Genomic DNA, 20,182 nt, shown 5'->3' with positions numbered 1-20,182 from the left:
TTTGTCTTTAGGTTTATCAAAAGCAGAAACCCAAGCTCTGACTAACTATGGAAGTGGAGAAGATGAGAATGAAGATGAAGAAATAGAATTTGAGGAAGGACCTGTTGATGTGCAAACATCACTACAAGCCAACTGTGAAACAACTGAAAATGAACAGGTATAGTCAAAATTGTAAAAGCAGAACAAACCTGTGCCAGTGCACAGCTTTGCAGTATATATTTATATGTAACTCATTTTTTCTTGTTGCACTTTTTAGTACTATTAAAAGTAAAAGAATAATACAGTAAATTGTAGGATGCCAGTAGGTGCTACATGCAAAATATGGCATTCCTCACCTGAGTTTATTACAGCTTATGCCAAAGTGTATGGATGGACAGAGACAAAACTAATGTTTACATCTGCTATGAGAGAGGAAAAATGTTAAGCTGCAAGTGAGAAGTTAAATTTTGAAAAAAAGCATAATTTCAAACCTTAAGTAGTTCTTTCTCCGTGTTTGCTGAGATCAAGTTCTAATTGGGAGTAATTTACTCTTGTATTCTAATGTGTCTTTTGTTTGTTTTTCTTCCCTTTTGTGATAATTATTTCTGGAACAATGGTTAAATGTTATTCAGTATGATTGTAATTTTACTGTTGGTTTTCTTAAAATTTTAATATGTGTGACCTGGTTTTGGAGAATTGTCAGTTCTTTACATATTAAATAACATTGACAATGTATTGAAACTTGGGTTTGCTCAACAGGTATTAACATTAGGCAAAGATGTAACTGGAACATTTTACTTTAAAGGCTAAAACAGCAGATCTTTTAAGTGGAACCAAAGAGTTTACCTGGGAGCTACTGCAGTGAAAAGAAAATGTTCAGATAAAACATGCCTATCAGTGTTAATGGTTTTGTAAACTGTGCTGACTAGCTGGCAAATAGGACTTGCTATCTTTACTTCAAACTAGTGAAAAGACAGATTTGTGGAGCAAGTGTACAGAGTGTTTCTAGTTAGTAAATTAGCCAATAAGCTATGAAGCTGATCAGTAAAATTTAGTTCTGACTCATTTTTGCCTTCCCCAATAGACTTCAAACCAAGAACTGAGTAAGGCAAAAAGCAGTGAGATTTTGTCATCAGAACAAGAACCTGTTAAAGGTAAGCACTGTATGCAGTACAATTCCATATGAATTTGCATATGGTGAGAATTGTCTTGGACAGTGCCTGTGATACATGTAACTAAGAGAAAGATGATCAAATTTACCAAACTGTCTTTTTCATGGAACTGTATCAGTTGCCTGGATGTACCTGTGTTGATATTGACACAGTAAAGCTTTTAGAAAGGAAACATGGAATAATCTTATTCAGGTAGATGTGGTTTTGATGCTTGACATGAGCAAGAATTTTAGCTGATTGTTGCAGCTCTTGGCACACAACTGTATCAGAATTAATATGTGTTAGTGTGTTTTGATGTTTAGCTTTGTCTTGTACTTCTTTTTTGTGCTACTACCATTTTACCAGTTATTGAAATTTATATTTTAACTTTTTTTTTCTGTGAGTAATGTTGTAACTGATTAAGAGCAAAGAAATTATTTTCCATGAAAAGAAGGGAACATTACTGGGCTGTATGTTATTTCTAGTGTAACTGTTGTTATTACCACCTTCCCTGTGTTTTTCTGTTTCAAACACTAGTTTTCTTCTTGACCTTTTTTTGTAGACTAAAAATCAATATTAGAGTGGCATAATATTAAGGAATTTACTGTTCTGTATTATATCTCCTCATACCTAGAATGACTATTTTGTAGTAGGTCACTTAGTTCTGTAAGTTTTTTGTGGGTTTTTTAAAACCTTGTTTTCAGTCAGAAATCAAGTCACATACTCTGATGGGATAAATTGCTTATACTTAAGGGTAAGGGTACAAATAACTGATGTTTTACTTCAATCAGCTTTGTGTTGTCTAGGAGACTATAATTCACTTTCATTGCTCATTTGTAGCTTTGGATCATAATTTTTAAAAGAAGAATAATAATAATTTTTGTATGTTCAGAATATTTTACTATCTCTTCCTAGTTAAAATGTAATTCTGTGGCTTTAGGTGAACAAGATGTGTCTGCAGCTGTGCATCATTACCTCAGTGTCATGGAGAATACACCAGCTTTAACAGTCAATACCCCAGAATCCTTTATAACAGCCACTGTGAAAACTGAAGGATCAAGCTCATCTTTGGCAGTGAATGAAGCTCAAACACCAGATACCACATGTGCAGAAAACAAATCTGGTGCAAGTTCTGAAAGCTCCATGGCTGGCAGCCCTGATACGGAGTCACCTGTGCTAGTGAACGAATATGTGTGTATATTTCACTTAAGAACCATCCAAGAGAAATTATAAGCTTTTGTTGTATTTCTGTGTTATTTCTGGTATGCAGTCTTGTTTTGTTTCTGTCTGTGGATTTGATAAGTGCATTTGTTTTTTTTATCTACTTTAATAGTTTTGGAGTGAAAAGAAAACAAAATAGCAATTCTTAAATACACAATTTTTATTAACAGGAACCTGGTTCTGGAAATGTAAGTCAAAAATCTGATGAAGACGACTTTGTGAAAGTTGAAGACTTGCCCCTCAAACTTGCTGTGTATTCAGAGGTATTTTGCTGCTGTTTGTGGGATTGTTGTTTAGAAATGCATACTGTAAATGTCTGTGTTACCCAGACAGCAGCAAGAATTATCCAGAATTTTCAAATTCGCTTTTTCTGTTACAAAGGCAGATTTAATGAAGAAAATGGAAACAGAGGCCCAAACCAAGAGTTTGTCTGATGAATTACTGGATGGTGGTGGAGCTCAAGATCAAGAATTAGTAGGAGATGCCCAAACATTGAAAGAACCTGGTAATCTTTTTCTATATGCTGCACACATATTGGGAAAACACTGTAATACTAGAATTGAAATATTGCTGATTGAAGTAAGCAATTATTGTAGTGCAGTAAAAATATTGGGCTTTGTTATAATGGATTTGAAAGTGTTGTATTGATATGAAGGGATTTTATCTTGCTGTCCATTTCCCTTCTATATACTTTTTTTAGATTCTGTGGCTGATAAATTAATATTTTCAAAGTGCATGTCACAACATAATGGTTTTAAAACTTAATCAAATGGAGTGGTATTTTTGTTTCTTGTTTCACAAGCTTGGGTTTAATAATAATGTAAATTATAATTGCTCTTATCTGATTTAATAACAGTATAATTTCTTGATAGACTGCGCAGTGCTTTTGTGATAGAAACTTTATGCAGATACAAAAACTTAATTATAAAGCAGGTCAGAAAAAAATGTTGGGTTTTTTCTGTAATATTGTGACAAAATTACAGTATTAAAGACTTCCATTTTATTGTTAGACTTACAATTCTCCAGTGGAGTGTACAGTAATGTCATATATGAAGGGCATGAACTGGCTATTCTGATAGTAGCAGTTTTCTGCTAGTGTGCCTCCTTCCAAGTCCTCAAGTAGTATAAGCTGATGAACCTGCTTTTTATTTAATGCTCTGGCAGTGGCAGCACAGATTTTTTCCGGAGCAAAGTGTGACGAAAGGTGCATCTTTCCTTCCATTTTGATCACTGCCTCTTCAGCATTCTGCTTGTCACAACTCTGCCAGCACAAGCCTGTTGTGCCCATTTGGTGGGTACTGATGCCCAGGGCTGCTGTGGGAACAGTCTGACCAAGAATGCCATGCCACACCAAAGTTGTAGCTAGCTCTAAGCCGTTCTTATGGGGGGGATGGCTGTTCAAGTAAGCCATGGCTCAAAATGCTTGCGAGGATGAAATAGCAGTTGAAGCGTGGTCATGAGCTGTTTGATACCTTGTAGATACTAGACAATGATTTTGTTCTTATTTTACAGAAACTTTTGGAGCTCAGAATGCATAAGAATTACCCGAAGATATCTGCATTAATAAACTCTATGTATACAAATGCATATGGAAGATCAGCATTAATTTCCCAGAATTCTGGAAGTGTATAAAAATGTAAAATTTTAACATGCTGCCTCTTAGGATAGGTATGTGATCTTCTGCCTGTGGCAGTTTAAACAGCTGGAACTGAATCCACTTCTGTTCAGTTTTGCTGCACTGTTCTTTTTCTGTCTTAATTTTTTATTTTTTATTGTGACTTGTTTGGTAATTTTAAAATTGTTCAAAATGGTAGTTTTAAATAAAGTTTGGACTTGTCTGTAAGTTTTCTCTTTTGAAAAATTTTCTTTGGCTTACAAACTGGTATGCTGAGTTTGTTGCCAGAGGTTAATTGACTTGCTGGCATACTTGTAGCAGTGTGCTCTTCTCTTACAAGAACACTGCTAATTTTCCTGGGACAAGAAATTCTCCAAGTTTCTTGCATTTTCTCAAAATACAAGGTATAGACAGAGTGCATACTTACATGTTGTCTTTATAGCCTAGAGTATAGCTTGTCTGTAACAAAAAAGTTCCTGTTCATGGCCTGTAGAATTTCTTTCTATCAGCACATTTATCTGAGGTGAAGTTGAATAGCCCAGGTTTGTAGTTTACTGCAGAAACCAGCTTTATTTTTCTGCATTTGCTGAATCCTTTTGATGTTCACATAAACCTGTCTGAAAATGTTAATATCTTTTCATAGCTAACTTAAAATTGCTGCAATTGAAGGTCTGGAGAATATGTTATAAAGTGTTTGACTTTAATTGTAGTTTCCTAAATTTCATTACAAAGTCAATGTTTTAAAAAACAGTTGAAGTCAGCACCTCCTGGAGTATCAATGTAAAGATAGAATTACAGAAAAGAAGATCAGAAAACTGTTCAGTTTTTCAGGTCAGAGTGCTAATAACACTAAGTCACAAAACTGAGCTAGAAGAAGCTTATTCAGTGCACCTGCTGCATTATAAAGATCCTGTTTACCTTAAACACAAGGCTTTTCTGAAAGTAGCTAAAAAGCACTGGTTATCTTGAATTCAGGATTGTGTTGCTTTTGAGGTTAGTATGATAATATGGTTATATACTGTGGGAGACAGTATAGTGATGGTGAAGCCTAAATATGCTTGAAGTTTAAATAAAAAGAGATTGTAATTATTCTGTGATTTTTTTCTAGTTTGTTTGGAGTGTCTCTAGGTTTTATGAGCAAATTTTGAATTGGCAGATTATGGTCACATGCCTCTCGTGCAAGGATGAAAGTAGATTAGCAAAACATTTTAAGATAGTTTAGTTACTCTGAAGGCTTTACACTGGTGGTACTGCTGTAGGCAGAAAAAAGTTACCATTTTGAGGACCAAGGAAATATATTGTGACAAAGGCAAACCTGTGAAACTGAAACAATCAAACTTCTAATTACTAATTAAGCACAAGAATCACTCAGACCTAAAAGAGGACATTTTTTAAAAAGAAGAGTGAGATTATGTGTGCAGCTTTGAAATAAGGCTAGTTTATATGTTGAGTCATTAAATTCTAAGTTGAAGAAAGAGCCTGAGCATTCAAGCATTCCTGAATTCTTTCACTGGAATGAAGGGTTTAACCCCAGCAAGCAACTGAGAACCAAGCAGCTGGTTTCTCACTCCCCAACCAGTGGGCTCAGACAGAGAAGTGGAAGAGGGAAAACAAAATAATTCATAGTTGAAAGAAAGATTAATAGGTAAAGCAAAATTACACATGCAAGCAAAGCAAAATGGCAAGCAAGTGTTAAGCCATCTCTAGGAAAACAGAGCTCTGTGCTGCATAACAAGGACTTGGGAAGACAAATGCCATTACTCCAACTATCCCATGTTCCTTCTTCTTTGAGCTCTATATACTCATGATGCCCTATGGTGTGGAATAGTCCCTTGGTCAATGTGGGGTAGCTCTCCTGGTGGTGTCCCCTCCTAACTGTGCATCTGCAGCCTTCTTGCTGGGGGCACAGGGTGATGAGCAGTCAGGACTCTGCGCAAGTGCTGCTCAGCAATAAGGAAAACATCTATGAGGTATCAACACTTATTTTCAGCACAGATTCAAAACAGCCCCACACCAGCTACTGCACACAAAATTACCTGTCAGAACCAACAGTATGCATACATGAAAAATGCATCAAAATGGTATTTCTTTGGTCATATCTTCTCTGTACTGTTTCATCATGGAATGGTCAGCAGGGACCTCTCAAGGTCATCTTATGCCATTCAGAGCAGGGCCACTCAGAGCTGTTTGCCCAGGTGGCTTTGAGTATCTTCCTGGTGGGAGACTACCACCTCTGGTCAACCTGTGCCAGTGTTTGTCACCCTTACAATGAAGTGTTTCCTAACATTCAGAGAGAACTTCCTGCGTTTTACTTTGTGCCCTTCTAGTCTGCTTTCATTATCACTTGTTCAAGTAGTAGAACTGCTGATTAAGTTAAACTCTGACTTATGCCTAATGCCAGTCCTTCTACTCATATAGTTCATTTCAAGCAGAATTTGTTTCCTGCTTAAAAAGAACACTGAGGAGTATGGGAATGAGAGGGAGAAGCCGAGTCTTGTGCTTGATACATTGCTTGCTCCCTTACTGATCTGGACAAAAATGAATTGCTACATTTTACTGTGCAGTATGCCTTGCACAGTTCCCCATTCAAGACAGGGCACTACAGAACTGAGTACAAAGAATTGGAAAAATTATTCTTAGGATAAAAGTTCAGAGGCCAGAGTTGCTTCTCATCTATTGGTAATGCAATTTAGTAACAGCTCATCACTTATCAGGAGGTTGCTGTGTGACACCTGTCCTTTACTGCTGTACAGTGAGTGACCTAACCAGTGGAACACATGTATGGAATGAAACCAGCTCATACTGGATTTGGGCTCATTTTCACTACTGGAAGTAACTGTTACTTCTGGGAGAGAGGTGGAGTAATTTATTTCTTATTATAGATTGCATCACTGCTTTTCAAATGTTATTTTAAACAGATCCAAATGTGTCCTGAAATTATTCGTGCTCCAAAACAAATTACATCATCCACAAAGTCTAAGCATTACAACAAAAAACAACACTTGCTATGGCTGCAGTGATAATACTTGAACTGTAGTTACCTACTATGAGATTGCCATCTTGCTTAAGAGCAAGTTCAAATAAAACCCTTCAGTGGTAAACTTTGAAGAACATAAGTCAGAAGTCTTCGTCCAGTCTATACAAGTTCGGATATTCCTACAGTAGTAGTTACTCAAAGACAGACTGGAACATTTCTTGTCCTACTTTTATATAAGCGTCTCTCTCTTCCTTTGTCATGAGAGACACAAGCTCTGGGTTTTCACTAACTTGGCCATATGAGCAGGGCTGGCCAGCTACCATTAAAATAGGACCCAGAGTTTCCTGTTCCTCCTCTTGTTCAAAGTTGCTGCCTGCTGCTTTTGTTCCTGCTCCTCTTGAGTGCTTGGCATCCTCTTCAAACTCACTGCTATCACTGTGTGATCCATGTAGCTTGCTTTTGACAATCGGAGCCTGGTCTGTGCTAGATGATGACTTGGATTCATGGATCAGAAGAGTCTTGATGATTTCATTATCAGTGACAGTTTCTTTAACATTTTCTTCAGTTTCTTCAGAAGCATTTACTCCTAATACACAACACTAAGTGTTAGAGGGATCAATTGTTTACAGTTACCACATAGGCATCCTACATAGATTATTTTTTTCTACTCTGGATCTTTTTTACCCACACTAGAATTCTCTTGAAAATACAGACATCTCTGAGAGCTTTCCACTGTAAAGATTACCACTAAAATTACTGCATGGCTAAAGCCAGAAGTTTTAGGACACACCTGATCTCTTGCTTTAGGAATATAACCTCAGTCAGTCTTAAAACTAGATTTTGGAAACTAAAGTCTGATAACCACTAACACAGATCTAAACCAAGCTCACTACATTTTCAGTAGGAAAGCTGTATTTACACTAAGGATGCAGAATTAATTGGTGAATTTACTAAACTTACCAACACTATTGTTTGTGGCTGTTGCTGCTCCTTCCACAGTGCTTTGTGACAACCAGATAGGTTGCTTTTCAGTTGCTTTTTCTCTTCTTTTCTTCTCGTGCTTTGAGTCTTGGACATCGATAGTTAAGCTTTGGGTGTATGTAAGACCAAAAGCGGAACTTCTGTGTGCCCATTTTTCAGGGCGGGTGCAGGATTCCAGCACACTTGAGCCCAACTTTGGATCAAAGCTGAATGAGGTGTCACATTTTGAAGAGGTAGAATTCTAGAATTCAGGCAACAACTGTGCCCCCCCCCCCCAGTTCCTATTAAAAAAACCTGAACAACAACCACAAACAAGCAAACCCCAAAACCATGTTTTGTCAGCAGACTAGCTTTAACAAGTGCTCTAATAATTTACATTCCCTTTTACCTCTCAGCGGCAAGTGGTTCTGAACCACTGATTTTTGTGAGGTCTCTTCAGTAGTGCATCTCTGGATGAAGCACACTGATAGAGAAATATTACTTTCTTATAAGAAGGGCCATGAACATTAGCTGAAGGAGTAATCTGGGAAATAAATTACTTTAAAAATACATTTAAAAAATAAAAAGGTAGAGCAATAATTTAGGATGCCTTAGATATTACAGACTTCTTCATTAAACAGCTGACTGTAATGAACAAAGCAGAATGGAGTACATAGGCTGCAAGTTCAGTATTTCAAAGATTTTACAACTGTTAAATTGTTGGGAGGATTTGTATTGGTCAGAAGTTCTAGGGTGATGTTCATACCTTTCTGATAATTCTGGTATTTCTGTTGGCTGAGGTTCCAGCAAGTCATAGGGCAGCACAATATCTTCGGTCTCACGCAGCAGCTCAAATACAGGCTCAATCTGCTCGTTGAACTTTGCCAGCAACGTTCGAGCATCGTGCTTTGGAAACACCGAGCCATCTTCCTCTACTTCAGTGTTGCAGTAAGTGCAGCGAAAAGTCTCTGCAACGTTTTCCAAAGTGGGAATTCTCATGTTCATAGAATGCAAAAAGATCAGCAGGATGTTGTTAAGCAGCCTGCGGCCTGGACATTCTGGCTTTATCCATTTGTTCACATTAACTAGGGAAACTCAATTCTACAGGCAAACTTGAGACAGACTGGTATTACACACTTTTTATGCAAGTGAGAAATGTTTTGGGAGAGAAATTTAGGCTGGATAGACATGTACTATCATCAGTTTATTTTTTCCTTCTCCAGTCTCCTCATCTCAGTTCTTAATGTAGTAGAAGACTTTTTCAAGCAAAAGTAGCATCTGGTTTTAGTTCTAGAGTCAGAGTCAAGGCATATGCTAAAACCCCATATTTATGTCTTCAGGAAAACAAACAAAACTTCAAGCTTATTGTGTGAAAATCACCAGCTTCAATGTTTGCATTTCCGTAACTCGACAGAGCCCCTCCATTTAGAAGAAAGGGATGATTTTGCTAACTGGCAGAATACAAATTTCACCAATGGCATTTCAGGTTAGTCATATATAAAGCTCATTCTGCCTGGCTCTGGCACCCTTTGCAGATCCCATGACCCAGATGTCAGCACAGTAGCTGTGCTCTGAGTAATGTATTGCACTATAATGCCATTTCGACTCATTTTGAAATAATACTCTAGTTATTTTGATTTTAGAGAAGAAAAATTCACAAGCTCTGACACCACTTCTGCTGTGGATGTGTCATGGTGACCTGTGAGTAGTCTGAACTTCCCAGCCCAGGAGTGACAGAACAGCTCTGCTCTGGTGCTGCTGAGCTGCAAGATGCTTAGTACAGTAGGTGACTGCAAACATTTTACCCATCTTGTCCAACTCGTCAGTCAGAAGGATTGACCACACAAATAGATTAACTAAGAGATTCAAAGCAGAGTAAAGACAGTACTGCGTTCATATTTTCATATGAGGAAGTGAGACTCACAAGACTTGGATGAGTTAAGATTACTCAACCAGGTTCAAAGCAAAGCTGGGGCCTGGAATCTGATTCTCAACCCCAGCTCGTACATTCAAGATTAATCTTCAGGTTTTTTGGCATGTTCTATAGAAGCAGCACTTCTCTTACCCTCACCTCCCAGCATCCCCTGTTCCAGGCCCTCATTCACCAGCAAACAAGAAGCACATTCTAACAAACATGCTTTTGTTGCGAAGTTCACTTAGGAAAAACAGTTTTGTGCTATCAGGGTTATTCTTTAAGATAAGAGCAAATAAACAATATAAGTAACCCACCTGTAAATGCATCAAAGAGCTGATTGACTTCAAGGTCCGTGTACGTGCTAGAGCAAGATGGACATTTAAAAGAGGATCTGGTCGTTGAATCCCGCTCATCTGCTTCTATTTTCCGACGTACATGATCCAGTTTGTATTTTACCACATCCACCAGCACCTTGTAATTGATGTAGTAGTAATTGTGCCTCGTGCTCTTGCCGCTAGGCCCCGTTTCAACTCGCATCCGCAGCCTCACCAGCTTGTCCGCCTTGAGCGCGTTGAGGGCAGTGCGCAGTTGCTTACGCTCGTACTTGAGCAGCTGTAACAAGTCCTCCTCTTTCACACAGGGGTAGCGGATCAGCACATCCAGGGCCAGGGAGCACTCCACCCCATAGAAACCACGCACTATGTATTTGGCCAGGCGCTTTAGGGCTGCCGGCACCTCGCTGGGAACGTTGTGCTGCTCCATCAGGAGCTGACCCACTGTCAGTGGAGAAGTGCTGTACAACAAAGAGAAGGGAAGGGAGCTGCAGTAAACCCCTTTTAGGGAGGTTTTGCACCTGCCTTACACAGGCAGGTCTAAAACATATCATTTGCTGTGCTGTATTTCTGCAAGAGTCTTCACTGAATAGAGGAATTTAAAATCTTTAACCTGCATTGGGTATGGGAAAGGTATTAATAGGTATCAGAAATTATCTAATCTTGAAATATAATGCTTATCCCTGAAATATTGATATCTTCTTGTGTAAAAATCCTCTTTTTGTAAAAAAATGTGTAAAAATAAGATATCTAGGAAAATGTGTTATAGAAAGTTCATAATCCTCCCAGAAGACAGCACATTTAACTTGCATGTCTTGGTCTGCCTGTTTGCATTCACAGCCAGACAGATAAGAGCAAAAATAAAAGTAAAGCCTTCAAAAATACAGCTCAGCACAAGAAACCTTAGTTGAAATTGTATCTGCCTTGCAAAGCCACAAGAGACATTTGAGCACCTGTTCACATGCTCTTTGTGATATTTCTGCTGGCTGCTGTGATCAGACAAAGATTTTGCAAAGCTGGGGCACAGGATGCTCCAAGTTATCTGGCCCTCAGCACCGGGTATTTGCATAGCACATTTTATCCCTTAGTGCTCTTCTCATCTAGAATTAAGACTTGTGCCCATATTCCTAATCTCATTAATGAGAATGTAACTAATTTTATTCGGCCCAACTGTCCTAACAGTTTCTTATTTGTAAAGAGGGAGAAGAAAAATATTAAGATGTGTTTCAACAAAGCCTAATGCCAATTTCCTTCTTTGAGGCGTGTTAAAATCCTACAGTAGTATTTGACACTGCTGCCTCTAGCCAGATGGTTTTGCAGGGTGCCATGCAATGCACATGCAATGCTGGTGTAGCCACTGGGTCAGGAGCTGGGAGGGTAGAGGATGCAATGTTATGGCACACTACATCCAGCCCTAGCACCCACTGCAGTGGATGGTAAAGCTCCAGCCCAGGTAACTGCATATTGCTATCAGAGCTTCCAGGGTACCTTTATCAGAAATCCTAGTTAAACAAACAGAACGACTTGCACTAGCCTAGTACTTGGACTGTAATTAAATTTGCACTTCACAGGGTGCACTTTATGGAAAATAAAGACAATGGAAACCTGCTGGTCTGAGTCTGGAAACCCTGAAGGTGATAGCACCACACTGACCTAAATTTCCTACAGGAAAAGTGAGGGAACACTGGAATGGCTGTCCAGGAAAGAGGTTGAGTCTCTGTACTTCAACAGGACAAGGGCCAGAGCAGACTGACTTGGCTTTGAGAGTAATTTTGCCATGAGAAATGGACCAGATGGCCTCCAGATCCTCCTCCTAACCTAAACTCTTCTGTTCCAAGAGAGTTAAAGTTAACAACAGTAAGGAGTGAAGCTTTGGCAATGTCAGTCTGTTCCATGACAATCTTTCTCAGACTAAGAGCAGTATTTCTGTGCTTTTTGACAAAAGCCTTCATGAATAGGCACTTTAAAAAAGTTGTTCTTTTTGTTGTTATTATTCTTTTTGTGTTACTCTTTCACTTCTTCTTTGTCCTCCCCCTCAAAAGGGTCTTAACAAATTTAATCCACAGAAAAATATGCTAATTTATGCTTCTCTTTCTTCCTCTTTCTGGCCTAATTTTGAACTTTTTTCTACACAGTGCTTTATAGTTAGCAGTAAGGAAAGGACAGACAACACCTTCAGCCAGTTCCAGACAAGAGTAGCATGGTTTTGAGTTTCCTCAGGGAAGTGCTCTGGAGAGCACTGAGCCTTGGCCTTCTACTCTGGGCAGAGTCCACAGAATGGAGGAACTGTAGCCTCCAGTACAGGTCCAAAGGAAAGCAACTACTATGGAATTCTGCAACTCAGCCCAGCCATGCTGAGGAGCACCAAGGGCAGCCCCAGCATCTGCATGGGGAGTGTTACCACTCATGTGCATTGGTCTGGGATACATCTCAGAAAGGACTGGGGTACCCTCTACGTGGGTTTGTGTCATATGACCTCCAGTTGGATTGTGGCAGTATTAAGAACAAAACTGTTTATTCATCTAGTTCTTGGCTAACATGTCTGCAGAATGCTGGCACTTAAAGGACTTGTATTAGGTACAGTTCTCATTACTCTTTTTTCTTACCCCAAGTCAGATACAGAATGAAACTATTTCAAAGAGAGTGTGATAAGTAGTTAACATCATTAGGGAAGAAGTGGGACCTGAACTGTAAGCAGGAGGTTTGCTGACCTATCAGTTCTCTGGATGACTCCTTAAGCTCAGACTGGCACTGCGTACTTGCATCTCTAAAGCGAGCACTACTCTGAAGTGTTTCTGAGCACTTTGATGTTGAAAGCTTCTCAGGTACAGTCTTACAACCATGTAAAACAGTCATAAAAAGAAATCCAAACAAACAGCCAAACACACAGAAACCCCACAAACTCCAGAAAACCCCACCACAATCATACAACAGAGCCTAACCTTGCCCCATGCCATACCTAAACACATACTTTAAATATCATGAACATATTCTGGGATACAAGTGAGCAGCTTTTTTCAAAAACATAGAACTCACTGTCCATTTGCAGGGGAATTGTAAATATGCAAGCCTTTGGTTCAAAAGAAAAGGAAATAGCTTTCTTTTACAAAAATGACTGAATTTGACCTGAAAAAGAGACATTCATGGAAAAAAACAACTCTCTCAAGAAATCTTCCTTTAGGATACAAAAGAATGACCTTTGGATGTATTTTAAAATAAAAACAGGAGGAAGCTTTTTCTACCATGCTCTTCTATATTTGATGTCTTATTTCTCCAATGCACTTTGAAAAACCTCTCAGTCATTTAATCACCTAATTTGAAATCTCACAGTTCATGCAAACTACTGATTTTTAAAAGTTATTGTGTAGTTTTCACTTGGCAGGCAGCAGGTCTCTTTTGAGAGGAGCTGGAGACCACCCTTATGAAGGAAAGGAGTAAAAAGTGTGTAGCCCTCTGAATCCAGAAGGGCTTTAAACAGAATTCTGCTCTGCAGCTGAGCTACAGTCTGTGTTAAGGAGACAGGTATTCTACTACTCACATAGATTCTTCCCTTCCTTTTTTTTTTCCCCCAGCTGATAGCTGGGGGAAAAAAAAAAAACATGTATGGACAAGATATTCTAGAAGTCAGAGTTTAACCTTGACCTTCCTCTGCTTTTAAAGTATTTATTTTTATGAGGGTAGGAGCTATCTTCTTAACACATTTATTTTAAAAATTACTCAATAACTTAGATGTTTGAGTGGCCCTGCTGCTTCTAGTTTATATGGAGCCATTCCCATAATCAGAAACTACATTTAAGATCACCTTTTTGCTGTGGGAAACCTACTCAGAGTTGCTTGTTGTGCCAGCAGGCAACTATTAAAAGCAGAATTTCAAGTCAAGAGGCATCATATGGAGCAAGTTCTGCAAGGTTTCTCTGAACCCAGTTGCTTAATTAACATATTTTTGAGCTGTCTGAGAAGACAAAGTACCCATCTCACAATTTAAAAGGCACTAAACCAGAAAGATTTGATAGGATTTTGCCAGACTTCATACCCTATCACTTGCAAATCAGTTAAAAACCTTTTCGTTACCTCTCTTGTATGGGCAGAAAACTTCAGGCTGATGTTGTAGAGAAATTGCTCCTTTCCTAAGAGCTCAAAGCAACTGCAAAACAAGCTTAAGTATTTCCCAGCCTTTTCCTAGACCTATCTGTGATAAGCCCTAATCATCACACAGCTGGTGCAAGAGTCCCCAGATCACATTTCATTAGCAACTGAGTGAGTTCAGCCTTATATATGTTGTGTCATGATGAAGCTATAAATCTTATTGCTCCATCAAATCCACCTACAGCAGGCAAGGACTGAAAATGTGACTGCAATCTTTGATTAGTGTTTTCATTAGCATAACTTTAAAAGACTAAAAGTGATATAATCATTAAGTCCTTTTGTTGTTGTTGTGAACCAAGTACTTAGGATAAGTAATTTACATAATTTGTTTAGAAGCTTTCAGAACCAAACTGAGCTGGAAATTTTAATATCTTAAAGGAAAAAGTGGAATGGTTACTAGTTCTCATATTTTTACTTGTGAATACTTTTAGGTGGTTTATGTCTCCAAAAGGAAAGAAAGAGCAATTTTTCACTGTACCTTTCTAGAAAACAAAGTTATGGATACTATTTTATGGGTTAGATATCTTTGATTAAAAACAATGTTGAAATAAGGTTGCTAGACATTGTACAGTATAGAGTTAAAATACTGAATTATATTAGGATTGTAGTCATCACATTTCAGCTCAAATCTGTGCCTCTTTCAGAATTTTTTGTATATCTGAACAGTGGAGGCTGGCGTTTTGTAGTGACATGACTTACAGCTCCACTGTAAGTTGACCCACATGCTCCACATGTTGTAGCATGTATTGTGCTTTTGTTACTGCTGTTTGTTGCTGCATTTCTTACTCTCTGACTTGCCAGGCACGTGGGTCCACTGAGGACTCAAGGTGTGGGTGTTTGTCTGCATAGGACAGATTGTGGGACTGGCATCTGTAAATGTCATTACAGAAGGTGGTGTCTCTGAGAATTGGTGGATACCAGGAAAAAAAACCCTCGTATTTTAACAGTTGTAAGCAGGAATTTAGATTCAAAAACTGCAAAGGGTTGAGACTGCTTTTTAGAAACTGCAAGAAGAGGTGACTGTAAAAAAAATTTCTGATATTAGCTCTGGTCTTGCTTTGTAATTTATAGCAGTAGAGATTGGTTTCATCCCTTATGCTGAGAAAAAAATCTGCTATACCTCTTCCCCCCCCCCCCCATTAATAAGAATCCACTTGGCAGATACTCAGAGCTGAGAAGTATATTTGGCATAAATCTGCAACTGCAAACGTAGAATGTCCACAGGGTAAAATTGAAGAGTTATACCCCATTCCATATAGTGGTTCTTGAGCATGCTCCTTTGTTATCATGTTACAGCAGAAAATGCAGGGGAGCAAGACTGCTTGCTGCTACCTGTTGGGTTTAGTCTGTGGGAAATGTTTACAGTAAACAATTCTTGTGGGTTTCCATGCCCAGTGGTTTGAACAGGGAAAGTGTCGTGTAACCTCAGTGCTGTTATTCCAGTTAGAGCCCTCAGTCTGCATGTGGAAGTGTAGAACCAGATGACAACAAAACAGCTATCTAAATTAAGGAGAGGGATGGTGTGGCTGGTAACACTGCTTTCAGAAACAGGAAACGGCTGTCACCTGTCATGCTGTGGCTGACAACTCCTTTGGCAAGGACAACTAACCCCCATGTAGCAGACAGAGGTGCTGGCCCAGCTCTGCACACTCAGAGCCAAGCCAAAAAAAAAAAAAAAAGTGTGGTATTTATTTAAAAAGAATAAAGAAGGTATTTCAGACTGCAGGTAGCCCTGGCACCAAGGGCCGTGGGAAGCAGGATTTGTGCTGGTATGTTGTTGTGATATTGTGTAACACAGACATTACTGAAAGTGGGAGCTTGAGACGGGGATAGGCAAAGTCTCTTGGCTTCCTTTCAAAACCCGTTTGGGTGGCTGGGATGTTTATCTGGAATGATATGGGCATGCACTGCACTTGCAGGCTACTTGAGAGGAAGGAGGCAGATAATCAACTGAGCAGTCACAGGAGGAAGAAATAAATATAGAGTCTGATCAGAGGTCGGAGGAGAAAATTAGTGGGTTGCTGCTGTGGCGGGCAAAGGTACAAGGAAGATCTTCACAAAGCAAATGTAGTATGCTTGACCTATTGCCAGAGCAGAGGCTGGTGCAGATGCCATGGTGGGAGGTTGTGGTGCACACCTTGAGTAAGTGGGATCTGTGTCAAGTTCCTTTATTGTCTCTCTTGCACAGGATCTGCTGTATCTTTCATTCTCCTCATCAATTAAAATCTTGACCTGTCTAGCTCAGACACTTAAGCACTGCAAAATGAGAAAATGCCAAAATCATAGTAAGTACTTGTATGTAACCTGCTGCCCTGTGCTTACAGGGCTCTTAATCACACAGTCACATCTCCTCTTTTTCCCTGTGCTGGGCCTTTCACAATGTGAATGCCTCAGCCAGCATGGGGGTGTCTATGTTCAGCATGCTCTGAGCCCTGCTTATTTTGTGAACCAGACAAACCTTGCATTGAAGTGATTAATTTTTTTTATCAGTTTTCCTATGGTGCTCTCCCTTCTGTGATCCTTGAAGACTTGCTGGGATCAAACTAAATCTACTTTGACAGCTTTAGACTTTTTACATTAGTTTATCTTCCTGATAATGAGAAAAGTAAGGGAATATTGTGCCTGTGTTGCATATGGAGCTCTGACGTACACAGTTTGAAATCAAGATTGCTGGATAGTTTTGAGAGACTCAACTGATATGTAAAAAAACATTAGAATTCACTTTACAGTACTTTATATGATTGCAGCATAGCTCCACTGTCTTAATTGCCTTTGTGATCAGTACTTCCAAAATACAACCCCTGGTATCAGACTGGGTAGCAGCTAGACACCACAGCCAATGCCTGTGCAGCATCTGGCAGAGCTAGGGTGAGAGTTTAGTGGACCCAGTAGACACTGGGATGTGTCTGGTCTGTATCATTATCCCTTTTCTTAAAAGAGAGATGTCATGAAAACTGGAACAGCTTTCTCCTTTGTTATGCTGTTCTCATTCTTCACAGGAATGCAGCCCATCAAGTGTAGTGAGCAAAACAAGGGATCTCTGCAAAGGGAATTTTGGGATCATACAAAGAGACTGTATGATTCTCTCTGATTCAAAAAGAAAGGGGAATGAATGGCTTCTACACTTCTGGCCACTTCACAGCCTGAGTATACTTCTAATGCAACTTATCTTGATTTTAAATCTGAAGAACAGTTGTTTGAGATAATATGTATTTGTAATTTCAATGTTCTTTTCTAAAGAATCATTTTAGATCTACTGTTTCTCAGCATAATTCGAAAATATATGGTAACAGCATTAGCTGCAGATGAGGAGGCACATTTTGGTTGGGGATTCAGCTGACAGCAAAGGAAGGGTCAGTAGAGGAGTGTACTGCAGTTGCTAGATCTTCATAGCCTGCCACTATTGTCTGTTTTCTTCTGCTGTTTCACTTTTCTTTCCTCTGACATTTCTGGACTAGCTCCTGCTCCTTTCACTTTTTTTTTCCCCTTCCCTGTTTTCTCCTTTCCATCCAGTCACATTTACTTCTTTTTCCCACCTGGTTCACACAGAAGGCATGAAGGTTCATGGAGCTGGATATGGCTGTCTTAAGAGAACTGTTTCTAGCTCTCAGGGGATGGTGCATGTACACCTCTTGCAGAAATGCAAATGTAGCATTTTGGAAACTAAGCTGATGCAAATTATATGTAACTACTCAAATGTTTAAATACTGGTGCAATTCAGATGGTGGGTGTAGCCTGAGAAAAGACTATATCTAATCCAAACATTAGACTATGTCTAATCCAGGTACCTGAATTAAAGCTCCACTTTAAAAAGATGGCAACTCTTTGCTACAACTGAGTGCTTGTGATCATCTTTTTTAGTGCAGACAAAAAAAAAAAATCTTTCTTAATGAGATGACCCATTTTCACTGAAATATAAAGAGAAAAAAAAAAACCTAGGGATATTTTGATGGTTTTTTTTTTCTACACTGTGTATCTGCCAAATAGAGAAAACTTAGCAAGTTTAGAAGAAAGACAAGACTAATAGTACAAAACATTAAGGAAAGACTGGAGTTACCTTAAATGCAGAATGTCCAGCAGAGGCAGTCTCACTACTGGGATCCTTCTATTGCTCATGTGTAACCCTTGAGCTAGGAGAACAAACTTTGCAAAACAGATTAGACTGAGATTGTCCCACATACAATTAATGTAATTCAGAGCTGATTCACTGTAGATCAGAAAATGTCCTAAGTATAGTGCTTCTTGGTATGTAAACAGGCTAGCTTTTTTTTAATTATTGTCCTCTCCCCTACGTAACTGTGTGGGAGCAGACATAGTTACAAAGGACCTTTAAAATCTTTGATTCTGCCAAGTTACAATGGTCTGAAAAACTGGTAGGCAGAGCTTGAGGGAACAACCACATGGTCTGCTTGGTTCTAGATCACAGCCTTTGGCCAACTGGTATGCTCAGTTTCCAGACTCTCTTAACTGTCAAAGGCAAAAATGCATAAATATCTGCAGTTTTCTTCCCAAGGCAAACTGTGGCTTGTGCCACTTCTTTGATTGAGCACTACTCCTGGCTCATCTCGTTCTTCTGGTCCAAAGGATGAGAGGTTTTACTGCTCACAGGGCTTGGGTGTGCCTTTCTCACTAAGAGTTCTGGTCTTCCAAAAGCAGACGAGTTTGTCTGATGATCCATGCCATATGCAGGATCTTGCCATAAGCTGATGTTGCCAGTCACTGAGGTGAAATCCAGCTTTTTCTTTGCATTTCTTTCTTCTTGCACCTGTAGCCCAAGGAACTGGCTGTGTGAAAGTGGAACACGAGCTTGTGCTGGGAAGGAGTATTTTCTTAGTTGTGGAGCCTGTCTGAAGCTCTCACCTGCTGCTTGTCCATCCACTCTCCATCATGCCTGCTCACTCCATTGAAAATCTTTTATTTACTCTTGCTGCTTTCCTTGCAGGTATTTGCCAGGACATCTATGGGCCCTGCTCTGGAGCTTTGCTTCTAAGCAAAGCATTGACTTGTAATTGACTCTAAAGCAAACTCACTTGCATGTGTGTCCCAGAACTACTGCTTGATTTTGTTGAAGATTCAAATTCCTGCCTTCTCCTGTCCTCATTAACTGCCAAAATTTTGCTTTTTAACATGGGAGATGCCATTCTTTTTTCCCCTGAAATAATATGGGGCTTCACTGTATGGATTCCTGAAACTGTAAAGGTAAAAAATTTTCTTTGCAAACTGAGCTTTTTTTTTTTTTCCCATTTAAATGCTAGCACCCAAAACAGCTTGGTCTCTTCTTTAACACCTTATTTAATTTAGTTTATAGTAAACTGGATTAACTCCTTGTATTTACATAAACAGTAAATCTGCTAGAAGCTAAGACTGACGGTTTTTCTAGAACTAGGCTATGCAGTAATAATAAAAAATTAAATATGATTTTCTTGTTGCTCACATATTGACCTTTTTTTTTGCAACAATTTTGTTTTTCACAACTGAATAATTAGTAAAGCTGCATAAATCTCTTATGTAAACTTGAAAAGAAAAATATATATGGATGATTACTGGACCTGGAAAAAACAAATCTAAGAAAAAGTAATCAGACCATCCCCTCAGTGTTTGTGAGGGATCTCAACTATGTGTGCAGCAAATTAATATGAAAAACTACACCCATTACCATTATATCTTTCTGTGTAAAATAAAAGGAGGCTACACAAAATCCCAACATTGCAAGTAGCTGCAAACATTTCTTCAGTGAAATGGTCTTAGCTTCCATCACCGTACCTAGAGCAGCAGCAGCAGGGGGGAGGCAGTTAGCTGACATTAAAAATAGGTATGTCTATCTGTAACAACAGCAAATTAAACTTTTTCTCTGGCTTGAGAAAACTTTCAGACTTGACAGGTGAA

General features: G+C 39.0%; 2 protein-coding genes and 1 long non-coding RNA gene across 28 annotated transcripts in view; 2 read left to right on the top strand and 1 right to left on the bottom strand.

The window, feature by feature from the left end:
* The window catches only part of PCM1 (pericentriolar material 1), a 41,526-nt gene extending 36,471 nt beyond the window's left edge, over positions 1 to 5,055 (top strand). For all 26 annotated transcript variants that reach the window (XM_064417982.1, XM_064417981.1, XM_064417993.1 and 23 more), the window contains 6 exons: positions 12 to 157; positions 1,064 to 1,133; positions 2,071 to 2,321; positions 2,522 to 2,614; positions 2,733 to 2,856; positions 3,864 to 5,055. In XM_064417982.1, the coding sequence (XP_064274052.1) occupies positions 12 to 157; positions 1,064 to 1,133; positions 2,071 to 2,321; positions 2,522 to 2,614; positions 2,733 to 2,856; positions 3,864 to 3,889 (710 nt within the window). In that variant the 3' untranslated portion in view covers positions 3,890 to 5,055. The remainder of the gene's footprint in view (positions 1 to 11; positions 158 to 1,063; positions 1,134 to 2,070; positions 2,322 to 2,521; positions 2,615 to 2,732; positions 2,857 to 3,863) is intronic.
* A 1,754-nt stretch (positions 5,056 to 6,809) lies between these two features.
* On the bottom strand, positions 6,810 to 14,377 carry LOC135299245 (general transcription factor IIE subunit 1-like). Its single transcript, XM_064418008.1, has 5 exons — positions 14,222 to 14,377; positions 10,133 to 10,611; positions 8,670 to 8,871; positions 7,904 to 8,130; positions 6,810 to 7,529 (listed from the first exon to the last, which is right to left on the bottom strand). Exons 2-5 carry the CDS (start codon positions 10,578 to 10,580, stop codon positions 7,135 to 7,137), a joined length of 1,272 nt encoding a protein of 423 aa, XP_064274078.1. The 5' UTR covers positions 10,581 to 10,611; positions 14,222 to 14,377; the 3' UTR covers positions 6,810 to 7,134.
* On the top strand, positions 14,188 to 17,851 carry LOC135299246 (uncharacterized). The gene is made up of 4 exons (XR_010361271.1): positions 14,188 to 14,498; positions 14,941 to 15,004; positions 16,485 to 16,581; positions 17,537 to 17,851. It is a non-coding gene; the product is annotated as an uncharacterized LOC135299246 (long non-coding RNA).
* The last annotated feature ends 2,331 nt before the right edge of the window (positions 17,852 to 20,182 follow it).

The sequence above is a fragment of the Passer domesticus genome, chromosome 4 (genome assembly GCF_036417665.1).
Source record: "Passer domesticus isolate bPasDom1 chromosome 4, bPasDom1.hap1, whole genome shotgun sequence".
Taxonomy (NCBI): Eukaryota; Metazoa; Chordata; class Aves; order Passeriformes; family Passeridae; genus Passer; species Passer domesticus.
This window is presented reverse-complemented; position numbering and strand designations above follow the sequence as displayed.